This window comes from Artibeus jamaicensis, unplaced genomic scaffold (assembly GCF_021234435.1).
Source record: "Artibeus jamaicensis isolate MK-2021 breed Jamaican fruit bat unplaced genomic scaffold, CSHL_Jam_final contig_402, whole genome shotgun sequence".
NCBI classification, from domain to species: Eukaryota; Metazoa; Chordata; class Mammalia; order Chiroptera; family Phyllostomidae; genus Artibeus; species Artibeus jamaicensis.
The window spans coordinates 19,795,336-19,821,356 of NW_026521818.1; the positions used below are offsets into that span (position 1 = coordinate 19,795,336).

At 36.3% G+C, this 26,021-nt stretch overlaps 1 protein-coding gene across 1 annotated transcript in view; it reads right to left on the minus strand.

Moving 5' to 3' along the window:
• The window catches only part of FBN2 (fibrillin 2), a 264,006-nt gene that overhangs the window by 163,656 nt on the left and 74,329 nt on the right, over positions 1-26,021 (minus strand). The window contains exons 6-7 of the mRNA XM_037138205.2: positions 20,541-20,738; positions 8,408-8,533 (exon numbers count right to left, since the gene is read on the minus strand). Coding sequence (XP_036994100.2) covers positions 8,408-8,533; positions 20,541-20,738 — 324 coding nt within the window. The remainder of the gene's footprint in view (positions 1-8,407; positions 8,534-20,540; positions 20,739-26,021) is intronic.

Consider the following 26,021-nt stretch of genomic DNA (forward strand, 5'->3'; position numbering starts at 1 on the left):
AGCTGGATAGCTACATGCAAAAAAATGAAACTCGATCACCAACTTATACCATACACAAAAATAAGTTCAAGGTGGATAAAAGATTTAAATATAAGCCATAAAACCATAAAAGTCTAGAAGAGAACATAGGCAGGAAAATCTTAGACATTCCACACAGCAACATCTTTACTGATATGTCTCCTAAAGCAAGGGACATAAAGGAAAGAATAAACAAATGGGATCTCATCAAACTGAAAAGCTTCTACACAGCTAAAGAAAACAACATTAAAATTAAAAGAGAGCCAACTATATGGGAAAACATATTTGCCAATGATACCTCAGACAAGGGTTTGACCTCCAAAATATATTAAAGAACTCACATGACTCCACTCCAGAAAGACAAAAAACCCAATTAAAAAATGGGCAAAAGACTTGAACAGACACTTCTCCAAGGAGGACATACAGAGGGCCCAGAGACATATGAAAAAATGCTCAGCATAATTAGCCAGCAGAGAGATGCAAATTAAAACCACAATGAGATACCACCTCACACTGGTTAGAATGCCCATCATAAACAAATTAACAAACAAGTGATGGTGAGGATGTGGAGCAAAGGGAACCCTAGTGCATTCTTGGTGGGAATGCAGACTGGTGCAGCCACTGTGGAAAAAAATATGGAATTTCCTCAGAAAACTAAAAATGAAACTGCCTTTTGACCCAGCAATTCCACTGCTGGGATTATACCCTAAGAGCCCTGAAACACCAATCCAAAAGAACCTATGAACCCCAATGTTCATAGCAGCACAATTTACAATAGCCAAGTGCTGCTGGAATCAACCTAAGTGCCCATCAGCAAATGAGTGGATCAAAAAACTATGGTACACTGACACAATGGAATTCTACGCAGCAGAAAGAAAGAAGGAGCTCCTACCTTTTGCAACAGCATGGATGGAACTGGAAAGCATTATGCTAAGTGAAATAAGCTGGGTGGTGAGGGACAAATACCATATGATCTCACTTTTAACTGGAACATAGTCAACAAAAGGAAAAAAGCAAATAATGTAACTAGAGACACTGAAATTAAGAGCAATCTAACTAACTAGAAGGGAGTGGGGAAGGGACAATGGGGGGAGGGTTTTCAGGAACTACTATAAAGGACACATGAACAAAACAAGGGGAGGGTGGAAGCAAGAGAGGAAGGTAGGTTTGGCTAAGATGGGGGGGAAAGGCAGAGAACTGTAATTGAACAATAAGATAATTTCAAAAAATAAAATTAAACAATTTCTTTAGACCTCTGCTATTGACTCGCTTCTATGAATAAAGATAGAATTAGTTCAGTTCCACTCATCTTTACTCTTGTTCTTCTAGACCTTCAATTTCAATGCTGAATCATAGTGAATAAGTTGTTTGAGCACCGTGGTACAGAATAAATTTTCATTTTAATGAACAGAAAATATAGCAAAAATCCATTGACTAAATATCTAATACATCAGCCCTGAGTGTCAGTAGAACATATGTTAGAGAGAAAAGTTAAGGTTTTTCAAGACTCGGTCCTTGTGGTCTACCTTCTCAAAAGGCTCCTTGGAAACCAGCTACATCTGAGTGCTTGAATTGGTCAGTCAGGTAGACTGCTGAGGTGGTAGATGTGGGCCGGAGTCGGTGACCTGTCAGCTTATGTGCCCACAGCCATGAGGCTTGGCTCTTTGAACCCCGATGACACAAGGAAAGGTTTTTCCATTCATGAAGGGTGAGGTGAAGAAACAGAACTGGACGTCAAGTTCCTATATTTTCTTCAGGAGAAAAGCAATGCTTTTTTCAATCATGCAAACTCCACCGCTGGTGCCAGAATCACTAAACTGGGTGTAATTCTGACCTTGCTAGATCACAGGGCACTACCCAGAAGCAAAGAGAGAACCCTGCTCCTGTTGCTGCTGCTGTCTTCATGAATTTCCCCCAAGAAATAAACTCTGTGGGCTGGGGTGTGTGCTGCCAGGCTCCCCACCCCTGTTTGCTCAACTCTTAGTTGAGCAAACTCACTAAGAGTAGAAGTTCTGGAATGAATCTAGCAGGTTGGAATCCTGACTCTATGGTTTCCTACCCACATAAAACCTTGATAAAGTTACTTGGCCTCTCTGTGCCTCAGTTTCTTCATCTGTAAATTGGGTTAATGTTAGTAAACAACCTCACAGCACTGTGTGATGCTTAAATAAGAAAATCCATGAAAGGCAGTTTAACTGTCATCTAGAATATATTAAGTGCTACATAAATATTAGCTTTTATGAAGATGTTATTCTGGTACATATAATCTGCTGGCAGAATCAGACAAGAAAAACAATTAAAATACACTGTAAAAAGTGCCATTATGAAGGAATAACTTATTTTCTTTGGGAGCTGAGAGTAGGTTTGGGTTTAGCAGGCTGGGCTTTCTTAATTAAGAAAGAGGTAATTTATATTTTAACTTTGATGTTGTAAATTTCTTTTTAAAAGAACTTAAAAGATGATAGTTTAGTGGTTTTTATATTGATGACCTAAAAAGTTTTATCTCTTTCCAATATTTATAATCCCAATTGAATATTGAATCTCAACTTTAATATATAGTTTCCCTTTGGGAAATAGTCAATAAATTTATCATTTATTTTAAAGTTAATGCACTTTTGGTAATATGAGTAAAAGTGAGTAATTTTCAGTTGAGAACAGAAGTTTATTTTCCATGGTTTATCAAAGCAGAGTTGGAACAGCAGCTATCGGTACTGTGCCAACATGTTTTGTGAGTTTCATGAGCATAAACAAATTTATTTGTTGTCACAAGTCTCAAACACTAAATGCTATGGTAATGGAACAAAGCTGAAGACTCTTCAGAATAAACTGCAAACAACTATTTGACCTATAAAGAGCCATGGAAGGGAAACTTTCCAATACAGTGATGTTATTTTCCTGCCTTCCATTTAAGCCAGGAAAGAATAACTAGCTGAAGGAATGTTCAAGAAGGTATAGTCCGGAGGGGGGGGCAGGTCATGCAAGGACATCTGGCACCTACTTGTGTTTAATCCAAGTGGATTAAAATTCAAAATAACATTTTATTTATAAAAAAAGAAAAATTCTGGAAAGTCTTCTGATCTACCATTTCATATTCTATTAACATGTTCTGCTTGCCTTCTTCATTTAAATTAAACAAATATTTAGATGAATGAATCTTTGAATAGAGCAAGTAACTGAAACAACCTTCTCTTTGGATGTGAAGAAATAGTTTACTCCACCAAGGAATCATTTTGCAGACATTTTGCAGAAATAGGAAAAGCTTTCATAGCCAACCTGGTCCAGGAGAAATAAGACACAGCCTCAGTAGACATAAGAGGTTTTATTAAATCTGGGACCCTAAGTGAGTAAGAAGGAAAATAATTCATTTTCCTTTAGGCATTTCTCTCTCTGAGAGAGAGAGAAAGAGAGAGATTCTTTTTTGCCTTGGGCTCAGTTACAGCTTGGACAGCAGTCTATATCTGAACATGAATGAAAAGAATCCCATATGAGAATCCACCAGCCAACGATATCAAACAAAACAAGCCTCACTGATAGATACTGAGTCATACCTTTCAAACACTAAATTGGGAGATGAATGTCATATCACCATTTTTCATTTTAATAGTATAAACTATATATGTTCAAGCTTAAATTTTCAGCAGAACAAGCTTTTTAGGGTAAGATTTTAGTCATGAAGACATCCCAATGAATAAGCTGGAGACAATTCTTTCTTTCAACCTGAGAACAAAGAAATTGCCTCACACCCCAGAAGTATTACCTGCAGGTAAAGGAAGGGGGGCAATGACACAAAGATCTAAAAATGCCAAACCACATTTAATGTTCATGCTCTTGGTCTTTGAATGGCAACCAGAGCAAAATAAAATTATGAAGAAAAAGAAAAAAATGTCAGATGAAGAGCAAATTCCTACAGTGAAAATCACTGGCCTCTTAGCAAATACAGTTTTAACTCTGGCTACAAGTTTCACCTTCTTCTTGGACATTCAACCCAAGTCAAAGAAATTAACTTATTATGCACACCACTTTCAATTAACCAACACATATATTTTTTGAAGCCTGCAAATTATCATGAACACTTCCAGGCTCTGGGATACAGTAAATAATATCATAAGGCTTTGTCCTCAGGGATCTTACTCAAGTGTTGGAGTGAGATGGTCAATAAACAAACACAAAAATATCAATGACACAATTTTTAAAAGTTAATGAGCAAAATTTACAGTTTCTTATTACTGCTAAACCATTCTCTCAGTCACTCAGATCCAAGACACTGGACTGACCTTTCTTATTTCTGAACAGACTTAGTAAATTAAAGACAGAAAAAAAATTCTTTAGAGAATTTCATTGCCATATAAACAGAAATATAGGTGCTACCCTAGAAATAGGAAGAGCATCATTTAAAAATGAATCTTCCAAAGCTACTTTATTTTATATTCACATTGTAATCCACATAAAAAAACTAACATACCTTCCCTTTGACAGTCAAAAGTTATTGTTATGGTTGTATTTTTACTTGGAGCAAACACTAAATTTAGGTAAATACTTTTACACTGACACTATATATACGATTCATAAACTGACTGTAATTTAAAACCTGTCACTGAGTGAAGCAGTAATCTGTAGTCTTTCCAGACACATTATACTACCGATTGATTACATTAAATAATTTTACATAAGGAAATGCCACTTTATCTTTTACGTAGAACAATATTAATTACCCACAGAAAATTAGCAACAGCTGCTTTTAAGACATATCCAAATAAGTATGACTTACCCATGGAGTAAAGGTTTCATAAAACCTTAAGCTTTCAAATTCTAATTACCAATTCTTCCAACTCTGATATTCCCCACCAATCCTGAATATTAAATCACGTAATTTTTCTGGGCAGTGGTTAAATGGATTTGGCTGCTGGGGCAGAACTAAGAAAAGAGATCACTGGACTCTGGGTTCTGGGTGGTGCCTACTTACATCAATAGCCGCTTTCCTAAAGAACACAGGCAAGTGTGAACAAAGACTTGCACTGTCTTTCTCTAAACTGTCTAGCTCTATATGTTGTTTTGATGAAATCTGATTTAGAAAAGACTCATTCTACTTTCAGCTGAGAAATATACATTGTTTGATGATTAATGGGAATGTCACAACCATTTAAATGAGTCAGTGGCCATGCCTTCTTACCTCTAATCAGACACTGTCTTTCTTTCTAAGTCCACCACCCTGAATCTAGTTTGGATATGATTCCAGAAGTACAAAGTGAAGGGGGTGACAAAAGGCTGAGTGATAGAATCAACCCAAAAAATGTCAGGGAAAAAAAACAGAAGTAAGTAGCAAGGATATAGCAGCAGCATCACCCAGACTTTCTGTAGATTCCTAACTCCCTGGTCCAGTTCCTGTGCTAACTCAGAAAAATTCCCCATCTTCCAAGTATTTTTCTTAGCCTTTCCAGTCAGTACAGGCAGACTCTGATGATCAACATTGTACTTAAATATCGTAAACTACTTGAACACTCTTGCTATCAGTCATAGAGAGAATTTATTTGGTCTTTAAAATAATTAAGCACATTTTATTTATCTTCTCTTTTGGGTGAGCATGAAATTAAGTTTAATAATATAAATAAAATTATGAAGATTATTTTGGAGCTGACTCTAAATTAATTGAGATAAATAGAAAATGAGGGATGATGCATGTTCCATAGGCTCATGGGATTATGATTTCTGCCATTAAAACAGTATCATGTGCACCCACTGTCTTTTGTCTAATAAAATAGTTCATATTCCTGTTTGCCCTCTATAATTTTTTTACTTTATTGATTATACCATTACAGTTGCTCTATTCCCCCCTTCATTCCCCTCCACCCTGCACACCCCCTCCCCCACCATTCTCCCCCCTTTAGTTTATGACCACGTGTCTCAAGTTTTTTAGATTCTATATTTCCCATACTATTCTTGCCCTTCCCTCTATCTATTTTCTACCTACTGTCTATGCTACTTATTTTCTGTACCTTCTCTCCTCTTCTCCTCCTCCCACTCCCCTGTTGCTAATCCTCCGTGAGATCTTCATTTCTATGGTTCTGCTCCTGATCTAGCTGTCCTCTTACTTTGCTTTTGTTTTAGATGTGGTTGTTAATAACTGTGAGTTTGCTGTCCTTTCACTGTTCATATTTTTTATCTTCTTTTCCTTAGATAAGTCCCTTTAATATTTCATATAATAAGGGCTTGGTGATCATGAACTCCTTGAATTTGATCTTATCTGAGAAGCACTTTATCTGTCCTTCCATTCTAAATGAAAGCTTTGCTGGATAGAACAATCTTAGTTGTAGGTCTTTGGATTTCATGACCTACATGTGGAATTCTTCTTTCCAGCCCCTTCTTGCCTGTAAGGTCTCTTTTGAGAAATCAGTTCACAATCTGATGGGAACTCCCTTGTAGGTGACTGTCCCCTTATCTCTTGCTGCTTCTAGGATTCTCTCCTTCATTTTAATCTTGGCTAATGTAATGATAATGTGCCTTGGTGTGTTCCTTCTTGGGTCCACCTTCTTTGGGACTCTCTGAGCTTCCTGGATTTCCTGGAAGTCTATTTCCTTTGCCAGATTGGGGAAGTTCTCCTTTATTATTTGTTCAAATAAGGTTTCCACTCATGGGTGTTCCTCTTCCCCTTCTGGTACCCCTATAATTTGGATGTTGGAGTGTTTAAAGATATCCTGGAGGTTCCTAAACCTCTCCTGATTTTTTTGAATTCTTGTTTCTTCTTTGTTTTCTGTTTGGTCATTTTTTTCTTTTTTCTGGTCCACTCCTTTGATTTGAGTCCCAGTTTCCTTTCCATCACTATTGCTTTCCTGTGCATTTCCCTTCATTTCAATTAATTTAGCCTTCATTTGTTCCTCTAATTTGTGACTAAAGTCAACCAGTTCTGTGAGCATCCTGATCACCAGTGTTTTGAACTGTGCATCTGAAAGTTTGGCTATTTCTTGGTTGCTTAGAGTTATGGGCTCTGGGGCTTTGAGTTCTTCTTGAGCCATGTTTTGGTCTGTTTGTACCTGTTACATATGAGGAGCGGAGCCTTAGGTGTTCACCAGGGCAGGGCCGCCCAGGTTGCTCTGCCCTCTATAATTAAACCATAGATTTTACCTTTTCCCATTTTTCTTGTATGCAAAGAAAAACAACTTTTTGTAACCAAGCACCAAAAAATAAACAGAAATACTGCCATTTGAAAAGAAAAAGAACAAAAGAATTATATATACCAGAAGATGATTTTAGTTATTGAATGTAACTAAATGATCTAAATGATTTAAAAGACCTAAATGAACTTGTGATCATTTTTTTCACAGGAAGTAATTATAATATATGTTTGGTGCTTTTAGTCTACTGAACTCAAAAACTGCTTCCAGTTATAATTATAGTAGGTGTATGAAACAAACTCAGACTTACTGAATTTCCCATATACATTTTTCCACCTCAGTTAAACTAGATTAGCAAAAACAAATTTCTAGAGTAAACCTTTTTAAACTTTGAGGAGATGAGAACACTTACGTCACACAAAAAATGATGAATAGCTATTTATAAATATAATACTGTATTATCTTTAGAACACTACCTTGGTTTAAATAAACTGATTTAGGTAATATAATAACTAAAAATATAAACATTATACTTCAATATTAATAGAATTGTAACAATTATTCTAAATATCCATGTTCATTAAACCTAGACACACTTAAAAGCTTCTTAAATTTTACAATGATGAAGTTTTGGGTCACAAAGAGAACATCTTAATTTATTTTAGAAATGCTAATAACATTTACATTTCAATATTATAATACAAAACTCATATTCTGGAAAATCATTATTTTTTTATATTTTTGAGTAAGCTATTCTTTTATAGAATACCTGTTGTGGTAATTTCCAAATACTCCCTGAGTCAGTTCTGCTTGTTTTTCAACTTGGTGGTCAGACAGTAATTTTCAGAATAAAAAGTGAAAATATTTATTTTATAATATATGACGAGTGCCAATTTCTAATGAATCATTTTACACATGACACTCCATTTCACTTGAATTTCTCTTTACCCATTTTTAATCTTTTATATATTCTTGTAAGGGAACGAGCAAACTAGTTCATTAAGGAAATATAATAAATGGCTGGATTAGTCCCATTCTCATTAAAAAATAAAAACAGATACTAAACCAGATGCAAAATGTTCACTGGCTCTTCCCTAATCAAACCCATTGCATGTACAAACTGATACAAAACTACTCTAAAGTTATGATGTCACTTTCCCATCAGATGAAAGGATTATAATTTCAGTTAAATTCTTCAAAATCCACATGAAAATATGCTTTCCTGGGATTCAGAGTCATCAATGAGATGTGTAGATACACGCAGCAGCAGAGACACTCACCTTCACATTTCTGCGTCGTTTCACTCTGCTTGTGACCAGCAGGGCATTTGCATTCAAAGGAGCCCACTGTATTGATGCAATTTCCTCCCTGACACACCCCGGGAATGGCCTGGCACTCATCAACATCTGTGAGAAGAAGGCATTTTAAAGATAAATAGCACCCAGTCAGGGCTCCACCCAGCTTTAGCAGAATACGCATTATTTTCAACAGCACATGAAATATTTACCGAGACAGACTATATTCTGAGGCCATGTAAAAACATTCAACATAAAAGGATAAAATCATCCAAACTATGTTCTCCAAACACAACAGAGTTAAGCTAGAAATTAATAATAGAAAACATCTGGGATATGCCCAAATATCTGAAATTTAAACAATATACTTTGAAATGATCCATGAGTCAAAAAAGAAATCACATGACAAATTAGAACACATTTTGAATTAAATAAAAATGAGAGCACAAGGTATCGAAATTTATGGAATGCAGGTAAAGTGATATGTGGAGGTGCATATGTAGCATTAAAATGTTTATTTTACAAAAAGAGAAAGATCTAAAACTGGTGATCTAAGTTTTTATATTAAGAAGTTTTAAAAAGAGCAAAAAATTAAACCTAGAGTAAACAGAAGCAAAAAATAACAATGATGAAACAGAGCAGCTGTCAAAAAACAAAAATAACAGCTACAAAACCAGCCTCTCTATAAATAAGTAAAAATGACAGATCTCTGCCAAGACTAAACAAGAAAAAGAAGACAGAAGAAATCATCCTAATCAATATCAGGAATAAGAGTAGGTGCATCACTACAAATTCTGTAGAGATTAAAAAGATCAAAGGAAATAGTATTAACAACTAATTATATCGCACTAAATTCATCAATTAAGACAAATGTACAAATTCCTGAGGGAACTTCTGCCAAGATGGAGGCATAGCTGGAGATGCCGTGCTTCCTCACACAACCAAGTTCAGAGACAACTAAATATTAGCAACAGAAAACACAGCCAGAACACAAAAAATTGAACTTTTCGGAAGTCTGATAACAACAAATTCTTCAGCCTGACCGGTAAGAGGGGTGAAACCAGCAGCTGGAGGAGCAGGGTTGCACAGGAAAACTCCGTCAGAAGGACTCAGGCGCATGGAATCCAGGCGCAGGGTTGGACCTGGTGGGCAACTCAGCGAGCGACCACGGGGAAACAGCAAGGGAACAGGGCTGCGGGTTGACTGTGGTCTCGCATCCGTGCGTGGATAGACAAGCAAGGGAGTGGGCAATTGGAATGGACCCAGCAGGCCCCAGTGGCGAGCAGCAGCAGAGGGCACCGCCATTTCCCGGCTATGACCCCGCCTCCACATACAGCGTCATAACCCAGCGACCTAAGTGGCCCTGCCCTGGTGAACCACCAGAGGCTCTGCTCCTCACCCAGTGGTGCGATACAGCAGAGGGCACCGCCATTTCCCCGCTCTGACCACGCCCCCACATACAGCATCACAACCCAGCCGACCTGGGAGTCCAAGGCCCCCTCCTCGTACTTAACGGGCGTGAACAGAACAAAAACGGTTCAAGAAGAACTCAAAGCCCCAGAGCCTATAAATCTAAGAGATGAAGAAATAGCAAAACTCTCAGACGCACAGTTTAAAACACTGGTGATCAGCATCCTCACAGAACTGGTTGATTATAGCCACAAATTAGATATACATATGAAGGCGAAACTAACTGAAATGAATGGAATTACACAGGAAATCAATAGCAATGAAAAGGAAACTGGGTCTCAAATCAATGGAGTGGACCAGAAGAAAGCAAATAATGGCCAAACAGAAAAGAGTGAAGAAGCAAGAATTCAAAAAAATGAGGAGAGGCTCAGAAACCTCCAGGACATCTTTAAATGCTCCAACATCCGAATTATAGGGGTACCAGAAGGGGGAAAGGAACAGCCACCAGCGGAAAACTTATTTGAACAAATAATAAAGGAGAATTTCCCCATCTGGCAAAGGAAATAGACTTCCAGGAAATCCAGGAAGCTCAGAGAGTCCCAAAGAAGTTGGACCCAAAAAGAAATACACCAAGGCACATCATCATTACATTACCCAAGATTATAATGAAGGAGAGAATTCTAAAAGCAGCAAGAAATAAGGGGACAGTCACCTACAAAGGAGTCCCCATCAGACTGTCAGCAGATTTCTCAAAAGAGACCTTACAGGCAAGAAGGGGCTGGAAAGAGGTATTCCAAGTCATGAAATCCAAAGACCTATATCCAAGATTGCTCTATCCAGCAAAACTTTCATTTAGAATGGAAGGACAGATAAAGTGCTTCTCAGATAAGGTCAAATTCAAGGAGTTCATCATCACCAAGCCCTTATTATATGAAATGCTAAAGGGACTTATCTAAGAAAAAGAAGTTAAAAAAACATGAACAGTGAAAGGACAGCAAACTCATAGTTATTAACAACCACACCTAAAACAAAAGCAAACTAAAAGTACAGCTAGATCAGGAGTGGAAACATAGAAATGAAGATCTCAAGGAGGGTTAGCAACACGGGAGTGGGAGGAGAAGGGGAGAGAAGGTACAGAAAATAAGTATCACAGACAGTAGATAGAAAATAGATGGGGGGGCAAGAATAGTATGGGAAATACAGAATCTAAAGAACTTGAGGCACATGGTCATAAACTAAAGAGGGGGTAATGGTGGGGATGGGGGGTAGGGTGGAGGAGAATGAAGGGGGGAATAGAATAACTGTAATGGCATAATCAATAAAAATAAATAATTAAAAAAAAGACAAATGTACAAATTCCTTAAAAGACAGAAAAATTAAGACTCACTCAAGGACAAATATATAATATGAATAGATGTATGTCTATTAAAGTAATTGAACTCGTGTTTTAAAACCTGCACAAAGAAAACTTCAGGCCTAGAGGGCTTTCCTGCTGAACTCCTTCAAACACTGAAGAAGAAACAACAGCTGCTGTATACAACCCCTTACAGAAAAGGGGGCACTGCCTTACTCATTTTATTGAGCTAACATCACTCTGACACCCAAGCCAGACAAACACATTATGAGAAAAAAACAATAGAATAATCTCTTTTTGGAATAAGCACACAAAAATTCTTAGCAACTTTAGCAATATATATATATAAAAAAGTTAATACATCATGTCCAAGTGGGGTTGTCCAGGAATTCAAGGTTATTTCAACATTGAAACATCAATGAATTTAATTCATTATAGTAACAGATTAATGAAAACATACTTATCTTGTAAATATGAAAAGAGCTAGTGACAGAATTCAACACTCATTCATGATTTTTAAAATCTCAGGAGACAAGGAATAAAGGGAAACTTCTTCAACTTCATCAGGAGAATGTATGAAAACACTACAGCTAACATACTATCAGGGATTGGGAAGTGTCTTAATTTAGAATTTTTGAATCTGTCATTTTATATCTAGGTGACTGTGCCTTAATTTCTCTCCATGTAAAGATTAATAATCTCTAATTCACTGTACTGTCATGATAAACACTGTATATAAAATAAATTTAATATATAAATATATGCAAATTTGCATTATTCAAATTAGCAGGCTAACATAACACATTTATTAATGTATATTTAATTACAAAATAGCATATACTCATTGTAATAAATGTTAATGATACAACAAGTAGAAAATTAAAGAGATAACCACTGAAAAAGTTAGCTGTTCTCTCACTCTTACAAGTTCAGAGTGGTGGTTGTTTAACACAAGTAAAATCACGCTGTATGTGCTGTTCTGCTAAGAGTTTGTGGATACATCTTGATGTCAGTATATACTGATTTACCCTATTATTTTTTGAAAAGCCCACAAGTTTAGTATATGTTAGTGTGTAAAAGAGAATTCAAGCCTATGAAAGCTTAGCATCCTTACTATTTCTTCCTTGCTTTAGCTATTTGTCTATAAAACTGAGTACAACAGTCCAAAATATTTTTATACTAAAATTACAGTAGATGTCACTTTAAAAACTTTTTTTACTGAATTTATCGGGGTGACATTGGTTAATAAGAGTATATAGGTTTCAGGTGTACATCATCTGTATATTGTATTATGCATTCACAGCCCCAAGTCAACTCTGCTCCCATCACCATTTATCCCTCCTACACCCTCTACCAGAGTAACCCTGAGTAGGTGACAACTGAACCAATCAGGGTGGAACTCTTACAAAGGTGCCTTTCCTTGACTAGTACTAGCTGCTCACAGAAAATGCCTCCCAACACATCAGCCAGAAAAAGGGCTCTTATCATGTTTTCCAATCATGCTGACTGAACACAATTACTATGATACACTGCTATACTACCATGTAAAAAGGGTCTTAACTGAAACCCATAACACAAGGGCCAAAAAAAGTGACAAAACTTAATTTAGATCTAAAAAATCAACCATAATCTAATCTTGGCAACTTTACATTGTTATTTTTATTTCATGTGTTCTTTCAAACCACAAAAACAGTCTTATTAAAGAATATCTGATCCAAACAAAAAGCAACTTGAATAAAATATATGACAAGAAGTTTATATATCCAACAGTTTAATTCAGAACATTCAAACCGCATTATTTTGAAAATGTACTACATTTCCACTCTCATTACAATGTGGTAAAAACATCCCTAGAAACCTCTTTTCCTGGCAGATAAATCAGAGAAAGAATATCATGGTATAAGCTGAAAAACGATGCCAAACCTATAAATCCCTTAATACTATTCATAAAATTTTTTGACTCCACATTTAGTAGATTCAGTAACTTTTCAAAGAAAAAAGCAAACCAACTCTACAGGGTTTATTTTGTAATTGCCTAAAAAGTATTTTCCTGGAAAAAAAATAAACCTTTATTTTTGAAGTATCCTAGACTACACGGGTATGTAGAATTAATTTCTTTTAGATAGATAAAGTAAATCATTAAAAAAAGAAATTTTAAAGCAATCTTGCAGAAATAATCACCTTGACCTAGAGGCATATACAGGCACTTTCTATAAAACTAAAGAAAAGCAAACCTCAAACCCTTAAACTATGTAAGAGTTCCTACATCTTCAAAATGCTAACATAAGCAACTACTAATGTCTGATTAGTTTTCCACTGCCCAGATTACTATACAGCTGTGTTTCCATTTACCATTTCAATTTAGGCAAAATGTTATTATTTCTTTACATGTTGAATCACTTCAAATTACATGTAAGAATTTTCTCGAATAAAATTTAACCTTTTAAAATGTAAACCTTATATAATCACTTCAATCAATGTCTATAAGGTTATAAATAATATAACAAAGCAATAATAATTCTAGTTCGTGAACTCATTTATTCTCCAATTTCTCCAAATAAACTTGCTGTAAAAGACCGAACTAACTTTATTATATAAATTAGTTTTAGATGGTATATTATTTTTAGTTCACATTAAAATATGAAAAAATTTGTGCAATGGTTCACACATATAAAAATGGTTACTTTATATCTGTGGGAACTAAGGGCCAATTTCTCTTACTATATATAATAGTGAATGGTTTTGAACTTTGTCACCAAATTAGATTCACTTTTAAAATGTTAAGTTCTTATATCTACACTCCAGATATTTCATACATAGTACTTGTATTCTTATAAAAATAAATGTTAGCCATATTGGTTCCACTTTTAAAATATAAGTTCTTATTCCCATTCTCCATGGATATTTACACATGGTACTTGCTTTCCCATAAAAGGAATGCCAGTCTTTAAGTACAGCAATGAAAGGATAGATCTCTCTCATTTTGAAATACAAGGTTTTGAAATATGAGAAATACAGGTTATCTTGGCAACCATTCACATGGTCTGATTCAGCCAGAACACCTATTCAAGTATTCACAGAACTCAAATGAATAAATGAGCATCCCAACAAGCAAATATGGGTAAGTTACTACCCACGGGACTCTGCACCGGTAATAAAAGGAAGAGAGCATGGTTCTCTCTCAGTCTTATCTCAACAAATGTCATTTATCTGTGTTGTCAAAGTCGGAAACCTAGGAGATAAACTCCATTTCTCTTGTCTCACTTATCCAACTTCATTCTGTCAGTAACAAGTGCTTACTTCCCAAATATATCTCGAATCTTCCCTCTGCCTCTATTCTGGTCTCAGCCTCCATCATGTACTGCCGATACTATTGCAGGAACCTTTCTTTGCTCTCACTCTGGACCCTTTAGTTAATACTCTACAGAGAAACGAAAGTAATTTCATTTAAATATAAATCAAATCCAGTACAGATTATTACCTCAGCAGTGTGTGGCCATGGCCACTCTGTTTTTTTATTCTATGAGTTGCTCTACAGAAGCTTGAGAGGAGGTGGGATATTGAATTTTTTTTAAACTTGCTTATTTTTTCTTATGCCGCAGGATTCTCTTTACCTTTTCTTTTTATTGAGGTTTTGTCCCTTTTAATCTACAGATTGAAGCCTCTATTTCAGGAAGATTTTCTATTTCATGTTTGAGTATTTTTTCAGTTCCTTTCTTCAGCTTTCTCTAGTTTGACTTAATTATGTACCAGCTTCTTTACAATCATTTTTTACTGTTATCGGACATTTATTGATTTCCTTAGGCTTAACCACTGTCATTAATTCTCTTCAGTTTTATGTATGTGTGCATTTATATATGTATATGAGGTCTGTCCAGAAAGTATCCATCCATGTAATATGAAAAACAGTCACATTTACTGAATAAGATAACAAGACATAAGAAACATGATACATAGGACAATGCCTTAGTCCCCTTCAAAGTAGGCACCTTGGGACCTCACACAGTTCTCCATTGCCATCAGCTGCCTCTTCGTATTTTTCTGAATCTTACTGATGATTTGAAATCTCCTTCCTTTCAAAGGTGATTTTTGTTTTGAGAAAAGTCAGAAGTCACAGGGCACCAAATCTGGGCTTTAGCGGGGCTGAGTCACCTGGGTGATTTAATGTTTCATCAAAAAAATGTTCATGAGACGTGTTGCATGAGTGGGTGCACTATTGTGATGAAGCTGCCAATCACCACCCACAGCTGAGCCTTCTGAATCATCCAACTAGTTTCCTTGGAGGAACGTTAAAGCTTAACCAAAATTTGGTGAAGATCCATGGCTCTCCTCACTTGGTCATTTTGAATGCAATGGCCACACAATACACATGCTCACTCAACATCACCTACTACCTGCAATGACTAATACAGTGAAGGTGTCATTGTTCAGGCATGTGCATTCCAGTCCATTCTTCTTGGCTGCCATGTTACATTGATTTCACAAAAACCATTCTCATTATATTAACAATGGCTGAACTCTTTCCAGACAGACCTCATACCTGCATTATCTGCTTTCCACTAGGTGAAAATGTGAATCATTTTTCAATTTCTTTCTTGAGTATTATCAACTCATTTTTATGTCTGATTGTCTTTACTAAACTTGTAACTCTCTTTTGACTTACTTTTTATAAAAGGACCATAATTATTTTTCATTTTCTTGAGATAAGAGAGAAGTATATGAATTTGGTATTTACTTGGGAATTTTTCTTTAAAGCATATTTATTGACCTTTTCTTTATGCTCTTCTTTCTTTTCTTTTTTTTCTCAGTTTTTTTTAATGTAGGCCTTTCCTCTTTATTACTCTTTAAATGGTACCATTTCCTGCTGAAGCAACAAAGAGGAGAGCCAAGAGGAAATGGATTGGTTTGAAAACTTCTATAGGGAATACTAATTGAAAGGGTTTTTCACCAAACTCCCACACTTCCCCCCCAAGTATTAATTTTCAACTTTTCAATAGTGACATGACTCCCATTTTCTCCCCTTTCAGACACTGACTCTTGGAGTTGCTCACTGGTGGCTCTTATGTCTTCTTTCACCCTCCCTCTCCTTTACCTCAGCGCATGTGTCAGCGAGTGGATACTAGACATGGCTTGCCTCCAAAATTTCTCTTTCTTTCTACTATCCCTTCTTTATTCTAAGGGTCTGCAGTAGAGCTATCTCTTAGAGGGACAGTCTCTTCTTCTCCAATAGAAAGTCCGCAGCCACTGAATAGTATTTCAGGATGCTGATACTCAAAGTAAATGCTTAGAAGATGCTCCTTGTCCCAGTGACTTCCCAGCAACTGCATATGTTCAGTACTGCTTTTAATGGAGGGTTGCAGAACTTTTATTTTAGAATGCCTTGTTTCCTGTTATTCATTTCCTTGCTAGTTTTTGTCAAGTTAAAAGAAGGGGTATATTCTGCTATTTTAAATGAGAGTTTCTATAATCAAGCCTATTTTAAGTAAAATTTTTGTATTGTATTAGAATGGCCTGTATTCATACAACATGAATTAAAGTTGAATTTCATAATAATCTGGTTAACTTAATCAATATAGGCAGCCAGGATAAATTTATCTTTCATAATTTATACTAATCAAATGAACCAAATCTCTTTTTCACTTAGTGCTATATAGAAGGCCTATAAATAACTTTCTACTCAGGGCATCTTCTTCTCAGACTACAGCTGAGAAATTGGCCATGCCTACCTGGTTTCAGCTGAGATTTTAACGCCTACATTTTTCATGAGCAGCCCAAGTGAAGGGACTCAATGTTTCTGTACACTAATCCCACTGGAAAAGAACACACACCAGCATTTGTTTTGTAGGGAGTACTTCAGGGCCTGTACTGCTATTTCTTTGTTTAAGCCCCTGGCCTGTGTCCTGGCTGGGGCCCGACTCAGGCTCTGTCTGTGAGTTCCACGCCTCTCATGTTGTCTGGAAGGGAGAGGAGGCTCATCACTGGCCTATTACTATTGTCCATGATAAAGCAAAAAATGGAATTTAATGAGCAACTTTCTTCTGCCATTTTCATTTGAAAGCTCAATTCCTAAATCAAATAACCAATTAATAATCATGAAACCTACTTTTATTTTTAACATACTTTTAAAAATGTACATGCATAGTTCATTTGAAAATCTAAAAGAACCAAAGTCGAGTGCTAATCTTAAATAAAATACTTTCTAATTAGAGTAGACTCATTAGACTGTACAGATTAAAAAAGAAGAAATGACTTGTAAGAAAATAATACAACATAGGCATGTGATAAGTTATGACATTTTAAAATTTGTAAATATTCTTGGAAATGGGCTTAATACCAATTTTTATTTACTTTTTCAAAAAGATTATTTATTTATTTATTTATTTTAGAGTGGGGGAAGGGAAAGAGAAAGAGAGGGAGAGGCCCACAACCCAGGCATGTGCACTGACTGGGAATTGAACCAGCAACCTTTTGGTTTGCAGGCCTGCGCTCAATTTACTGAGCCATACCAGCTAGGGCCTAATGCCAATTTTTAAAGCTTTAAGTCACTTATTTTATGACAGTTTAAATTTTAAGACCTATGTTAGTTAACTTTGGTCCTTTTACTGTATAATAAGACATAAGAAAAGAGGGGATTAAATGTGGATTCAATATGGAAGGAGTCAAGAATTGTTATGCATGACCTTACAGCCTTTAGCAGTCACTGGCATCACCTTTCTGACACTGCTTATTTTAGTCCAGAAAGTCATTATGGCAATAGTTATATTGATTATTTTCCTTGTACCTTAATTTTTGAAACATATCATCTTAATTTTCTGTCAGCCCTCATTTTTCAGTTATTCTGTTTATTACATGATCATGTTAAGAGGGATTAAGTCCCTCTTAAGCCACAGACAAGGTAACTTTCTACTTGCATCAGCTATGTGATAACATTATGTTCCAAAGTTCAGAATGTCCTCCCTTCATTAATACGAACCATGTTTTAGAACCAATATTAAGGTATTTATGGTTATCATCTATACAGCTGAAATTTATTTTTAACTCTATAAAATGTTCATTATTATATTAAGAGATCACTATTACAAAGGAAAGTATGACATGCACATATGTTTTATTATGTTATTTTTTCATGCCCTATATCTTCCAAGTTAATTTGGCAGCAGTATTTGGGAGAGTCCAGGAATTTAAAGGGAAAAAAAATCACGGTAAGATGTAGCCTTAAAACAGCTTGACCGAGGATTAGTATTGAATTGAGAACTTTCTGACTATGCCACAATTTTGAAATAAAGCAGAACTTTTTAAACTTGCTTTTCCAGACATTTTAACCACGTGGCAAATTTCATTTTGCTCCTGTAGCTCTAATAGTCCATTAGAGTCTTTCAGGCAAATGAAGCCCAAAACTTATCTTTGCTGCATAAACATAAACAAACAGCCTTTAGACATTACTAATCCTGAAGAACATTCAGAAAGTTTGAGATCAGTTCATTTTTAATAACTGTGTTCAGAAAACCACAGCTCTCTGACAAAATACCAAGGTAGAACAGCATAAGTGCTAATATAGAAGGTGAGGTGAGTCAATAATCTGGGATGGTAGGTTGAAGTTAAGGGCATTTCTCAACCTGGAAAATCTCTATAACAAGTGATTTTGGAATTATTTTAATTTTAGTCCTATTTATTAATTCAAAAGATATTTACTGAGCATCGACTGTATGTTAGGCACTGTTCTAGATGACTCAGAGACATTAAGGAATAAAACAGATTTCTGCCCCAATGAAGCTTACATTCTAGCTAGGGGAGAATAAAAACAATAATGGTAATAAATAAGCAATTATATCAGAAGGTGAAAAACACTATAGAATAACAAAAAGTGTTAGTCTAGGAAATCCAGTCAGTATCAATCTAGTAAATCTATACAGTACTTCATCTTCAATAGTAATCTAGGTAAATTATATGGTAATCTATATACTAATCTAGGAAATCTATGTATTGTGAATACTATATAGTTTATAGTATAGCTTATCTTTACAGGAAAAAATGTTTTATCAGGAACTATATATAATCAGACTGGTAGCAGTATCAAATTGAGGCTATACACAAGCTCCTAGAACTACAATTCTCATTTGAGTTTTAAGACACAGGACAGGCTTTCGTAATGTGCCAGGTACGTGGGCTGAGCAGATAACATCTCTGCCTCCCACACGGGTTGCTGACATCAATTTGAAAAACTTCAGATCAACTTTGCAAATGATTTAATTATAACAAATATATCTAACTCCCCACATCTCAAATATGAATAATACCATTCCTTTGAATAATACAAAAGTGCTTTTCTCTTTTCCCGTGATCTTACTGCTTTTTTTGAAATTTATTTATTCTAATTGTTGTTCAACTACAGTTGTCTCCATTTTTACCCCATCACACCCCTCCGCCCCACCCATCCCTGCCTCCCACTCTCCAACCTACCCCCTTTGGCTTTGTCCATATGTCCTTTATACATGCTCCCTGATGGCCCTTCCCCTATTACCCATGACAGATCCCAGAGAAGCCAACGGGAGTTTCAGGGAGAGTTCTCTTACTGCCTTTTGAAAGTTCAGTGCAAGACCTCTGTTTCTAAGCTCTAAAAATAGGATTAATACATATGATTTCAGAAAAGTAGCCAAAAAAAAAAAAGGGTAAGAATTGTAGTGGCTGAAAATTAAAGTACTTATCCAGTAAATACATAACAATTTTTGGCTCCTTGGCTTGGAGTTTACTATAGTAGTATCCTCAGGGCCCCAATCTAGCCCTGATATATAAGACATATATCACTATGTATGTAAGGTTTCCTGCAGACACAAGTGTAACCGACTAGATTATAAGCTCTGAAATAACTGTAATCATGGAAGAAGTTCAATTTCGTCTCTAAAGACACTATTAATAACAATATCGGGCGCCTCTCTTCTCCATTTTGCCTGGGCTCAGGTTCTCATACCTTGATCGAGATTAGAAAAAATGGACAAAACATTTTTCCTGGGTGTTAACACGTCTACGGTTTGAGGGGCCTGGGAAGGGAGCATGTGGGGCCAAGTGGATGAAGACATGGAGTGGTTTGTCTCCTGATTGTATTAAATATTTTAAACTCTTTATTAATTTTCCCTAATTCTTCATATTATCTCTCATTGACTCCTGTATGTTGAAAAATAATCATTTATTAAGTGGCCAAGAGATAAGCCATCTCTAGTCAGGTTTGCTCAGGAAACCCCTCTTGGAAATGGTACATGGCTAAAGGTCACCGGCCATAGTGGCCGATCCTCCTACTGCAGTGAAAGGAGACTGGACGTGTGGGCGACTCTGCACACAGGCAGACGGCTAACTCACCTTGGCAAGCTCCCGTGCGGATGTTGGGAATGAAGCCCCGCCGGCAGGGCTGAGGCTGGGCGGGACACATCTCACAGGGGTGGCCCCAGGCCCGTCCAATGGTCGCACAGCACAGAGTCTTCGTGCAGACAATGCCTGTCAGCTGCCCTTGGCACATCTGGTTGTTGACCTGCGTGAAACACGGGCCTGTCCTGTAGTCTGCAATGTCAAAGGAGACAAAAAGACGGGTTTCATCATCACACACCAGTCTCACACCAATTCCTCCAAGTCCCTAACACAGAGGCTATTTCTTTTGACTAAAGTGTCTAAAGACAAGAGGCCAGAACGTTTCCTTTTAAAAATTCATCATTTTTCAGTCATGACACTTCAGTGTAGTCTACACTAGACGTTGTAAATGGGTGGCTCAAGGGCTGTGTCTGGGACCCAGATGTGTTTTCTTGGCCCGCATCATGTTCTAAAAGAATTTAAATGAGTAGCCAACATTTTAAAATTGGGAAATTTCACATGAAAATTTCATTTGTGGCTTTTCTTGAAAAGCTGGAAGCCCTGGCCCTGCTGGGCCTGCTGTGCTCCATGGCAGGACTGAGTGAAGGGTGCCTCCTTCACGACACCGCTGCCCCGGCCACGCCCAGAGCTCCTCCCTCATTCACATTTCCCACGAGCACCTGCTTCATAACTTCTCTGCCTAGCAACGACTTTCTTTTCTTATTAGATAGGTAAGAGTTAAAAAAAATTAAAACAGAATCAATAAAGATGTATCTTTCCACAGAACAAATATACAGAGTCTGGCAGGAGTAACCCCTGCTTAGGTGTGGTTGGTAGGGTAATAATATGGGTGTAGTAACTTATACTTTTAATTTGCACATTTCACCTAAAATGTCATAGGGTGTGCTTGAGTGTGATATTGTTATGTTACAGAATTACATGCTTATGATTTTGTGATTAAAAAGAGGCGTTATTTGTGCCAGACCCTGTATTTGGCCAGTCGAATTTGTTTATAAACATTTAGTTCTAACAACTTGATTTTTCTTTCCATGTCAGTCTGTTTACTTCTATGTGTAGCTCAGCTGTCTAGAAAGACAGTACTAATAAGGCTCATAGTCACGGATTCTTTCCAAGTAAGTTAATATTATATGGTCTCCATTCTCTAGATGATGACTATGCCATTGTTCAGTTCTGTCACTGATGATGATAAAAATGTTGGCCACTGTACGTCACATATGATCTGTAGGCAGCCTGTTCTAGGAATGTTAAGGACAGTCTATTTAGACCCCTGCATCTCACAGTGTGGTCCATGAACCAGCAACATCATGCGTCACTTGGGAACTGATTAGAAATGGAGACCCAGGTCCCACTCCAGAATCACTGCATTTTAACAAGATATTCAGTTTATGCGTCTTACAGTTTAAGAAGGACTAATCTAGACTATGGGCAACTTGAAAGCTAGGCATTCCTACTCTATTCCTCTCTTGGTATAATTAACTCAATGAACCTTTTAGATGATCAATATATATTTATTTAAGCAGAACTGAATAAATAGTTGTGACTATTTAACTATTAAATAGTTTTTAATTTGAGTGTTGCTGCTGCTGTTTTGAAAAACACAGTAAATCAGATGTCAGTTCCTGAAAACCGACTAATTAAATGATTCACATTTGTTATAATCAACAACAGAAATATATGGGAAAAATTTGCCCTTTCACAGAGATTGTATGCATGCAGTTTATTAACTCTTGGAAATGTATTGAAATACGTGATAATCAAGATTTCCTGATAAGCTCTAAAGAAAATGACATAATTCCATTTGAAGGGAAAAGCCAGAATAAGTTTGAGATTTTTATGACAGAAAAACAATCTCACACTCAAAGAGGGGTCTTAGGAGTCAATAATGTTGATAAGATTTTTATGAAAAATCATTATTGGCAAATGTCAAACTTGGATGTAATTTGACATTCAAAATGCTAAGCCAAAAAGGCTTAGCTATATAAATGTTACAGAACTACAAAAATACAACTTAGAACCACATAAAACTTCTATGTTTAATGAAGAAGGAGTCTTTTTCACATAGAGGAAAACAATTTAAAAGTTCAATGTAAAAAATCACAATCTAAAATAGGTAACTTCTTTACCAAGCTGTGTTAACATTCTATTACTCCACAGCTGAACTTCAACAAAAACAGTTCATTTTAATCCCTTGCATAAGAACAACAGATGTGCTGGCTACAAACCACGTTTCTGAAAAAGACAGCCTTTGTAGTATACGTGTAGATGTGTCAACCTTGTAAATAAGCATGCTTCCCACACCACAGAAAAACAGGTCATGCATACTTCAAACCTACTCTATTTTCCTCCAGACAACACATGATTCTGCCATTTTAAATAAATAGTAGACTCACGATAAAGTAAATGAAGTTCTGAAGAAGTTGAGGAAGAGCCTATTTTTCACAAAAAACAGATTCACACAGATCATATATGTTGACATTATATACACTTTTAGGATTCCTAGAGAGAAGCCTATGTAGCCTCTTGTGTAATCCCACCCTTAAATAAATCAACTTGTCAGGAAATTCATTTCTTCTAACTACAACATCTTCTTAAAATTATGCCCTTTTAGCCCAGTCTCTTCAGAGAAGAGGTATATCTGGACAAGGAGAGCTGTTTGTGCTCAGCAAATGACCTTTCATGCTGAAGGCTCTCATAAAGTCAAACTCGGACTCCCCTTCCTGGGATTGGAGTTTATAATATTCCTTCTATGTTTTGCTTAAATTTCCTTCCAACCGATTACTTTAAAACTTTAAACCTGCAATGGTACCTACTTATCCAAGAATTACTAACATGTATATAAACAAATACTAGATATTGAAAAGAGATTTAAATATCCTAGTCAGATTAAAGCATTCTGTTCCAAACTTTACACTATTTTGATTATGGCCAATGAGTCCTTAAAGACCCTAATTAAATGTTATTGGCTATGCATTCTCTTCATCAAGATTTCATCATGGGTCAAATATTGGATACCACCCCAAGCAGACATAGTCAAGGACATACTTGCAGTGTGTTAGCAAAGTATAAAAGGAGAAAACTCCTTGTTACTTGGTTAGCTGGAGCCACTGTGTTGCAAAAAGATGTTTTCCTCATTGTCCTATGACTAAGAAAATTTTGATGAAAATTAGCTTGTCAAACATAAATACTCCTGTTTTGATATTCTAGTATCTAAGTGCAGTGTAGCATGTTAACTTTTCATTATTTATAACAAATATATATTTCACTTTTATTCACCTTAAGCAAATGGTGCAGTTAACAAACTCATCAAAAGATTGGGGACATGCTGCTGCTTTTCATTTCAAATAATTTCATTAAGGTGCAACTAATATGTCACGCATTCAGCTCTCTTAAATGTAAAATTCAACAGTTTTTAGTAAATTTATTGAATTGCACAACCTTCACCACAGTCCAATTTTGGTTTTTATTTTGGTTTTGGCTTCTCAGGAGACATTTATTTTTCTCATTTTTAAATTACAATTGACGTACAATGTCAGTTTCAGGTGTGCAAGAAAGTGATTCCACACTTCTGCACCTTACAAAGTGATCACCATGATTAAGTCTAGTAGCCACCTGTCACCGTACATGGTTATTGTGATATTATCCACCATGTTCCCTATGCTGTACATTATAACTCCTTGACTTAATTTGTAACTGGAAGTGGGTACTTCTTAATCCCTACCACAATCCAATTTTGGAACATTTGCATCAGCTCAGAAAGATTCCTGGTGCCAATTTCCAGCTTCAGGCATCTACTAATCTACTTCCTGTCACTATAAAATTGCCTTTTCTGGACAATTTATATAAATGGAAGCATATAATATGTTGCCTTTTTTGGCTGACTCCTTTGTCTTAGAAAATGTTCTTGAGGATCATCTATGCTATGGCACGGGTCAGTACTTCAAATCTTTTTTTTACTGCTGAATAGTATTCCACTGTATGATGTACTGAGTTCAAGATGGTAACTGTCTTCCTTAATGTCAGCCTCAGGAAATTTCAGAAGTACAGAATGTTTGAGAAGCAAAGCAATTAATATCTTTGTTTTAATAGATCTGTGAAAAACTGATGTACCTTTGATATTTAACAGTGTTTGACTCAGTCCATTAGACTGCCTTCTAAGCATGATTTAAAATAAATTTATTTATTCAGAGTTGTGATTTTTAAGTTAAATGTGACTATGCTCATATACAGAATTAGATAATTTAAGTGAACCTCAGGTTTTTATAAATTTATATTTATAATTTTGAATATTTATATATTTAGTTTTTAATTAGCTTTATGAATTATTTGAGTATTTGCAAAGGTCTTTAAATTGTACAATTGAAGATGTTAGATGTATTTGACATATATGAGTTCTGTCCGGAAAGTATCCAGCCACACGGTATGAAAAATAGAGGCATTTATTGAAGAAGATACAAGATACAAGAAACACTGCACACAGGACAATGCTTCAGTCCCCTTCAAAGTGGGCATCGTGGGACCTCACACAGTCCTTCCAGTTGCTATCAGCTGCCCCATCCTATTTTCCTGAATCTCATCCATGGTCTGAAACCTCTTCCCTTTCAAAGGTGACTGTAGTTTTGAGAAAAGCCAAAAGTTGTAAGGCACCAAATCTGGGCTATAGGGGTGCTGAATCACCTGGGTGATTTGATGTTTTGCCAAAAACTTTTGCATGATGCATGAGCAGATGCGTTGTCATGATGGGGTAGCCAATCACCACTTGCCCATAGCTGCGGCCTTCTGCATCATCTGACCAGTTTCTGCAGGAAAATGTTCAAGCTTAAGGCAAAACCTGATGCAGATTTGTTGCTCTACTCATTCATTTTAATGCAATGGCCACACAGTACACATGCTCACTCAATGGCATCTATCGCCCCAACTAACTAGCACAGTGAAGTTGTCATTGTTCAGGCATGTGCATTCCAGTCCACTCTCCTTGGCTGCCAGGTTACATCGATGTCACCCAAACCATTCTTGTTATATTAACAATGGCTGAACTTTTTCCAGGCAGACCTCATATAAGCAGTTTAAGCCACGGTCGGGTGGCTCAGTAGGTTGGAACATTGTCCCATACACCAAAAGGTTATGGGTTCAATCCTGGGTCAGGACACATACCTGGGTTGTGGTTTGGATCCCCAGTCGGGGTGTGTACAGGAGTCAACTGATTGATGTTTATCTCTCTCTCTCTCCCCATCCTTTCCTAGCTCCCACCTCCCTTCCTCCCTTCCTTTTCTTCTGTCTCTCTCTAAAATCAATAAATATATCCTCGGGTGAGGAATAAATAAATACATACATAAATAAATAAAGCAGCTTGAAAGGTATGGAGGTGTTTCATTAACAAGTATGAAAATGGGATCAAATAGTATTGAAAGTGACTACTAAAATCTGCTGGATTTATTAATATATTAGTAATATGTATAAGTTGACTTTAAAAGCTCA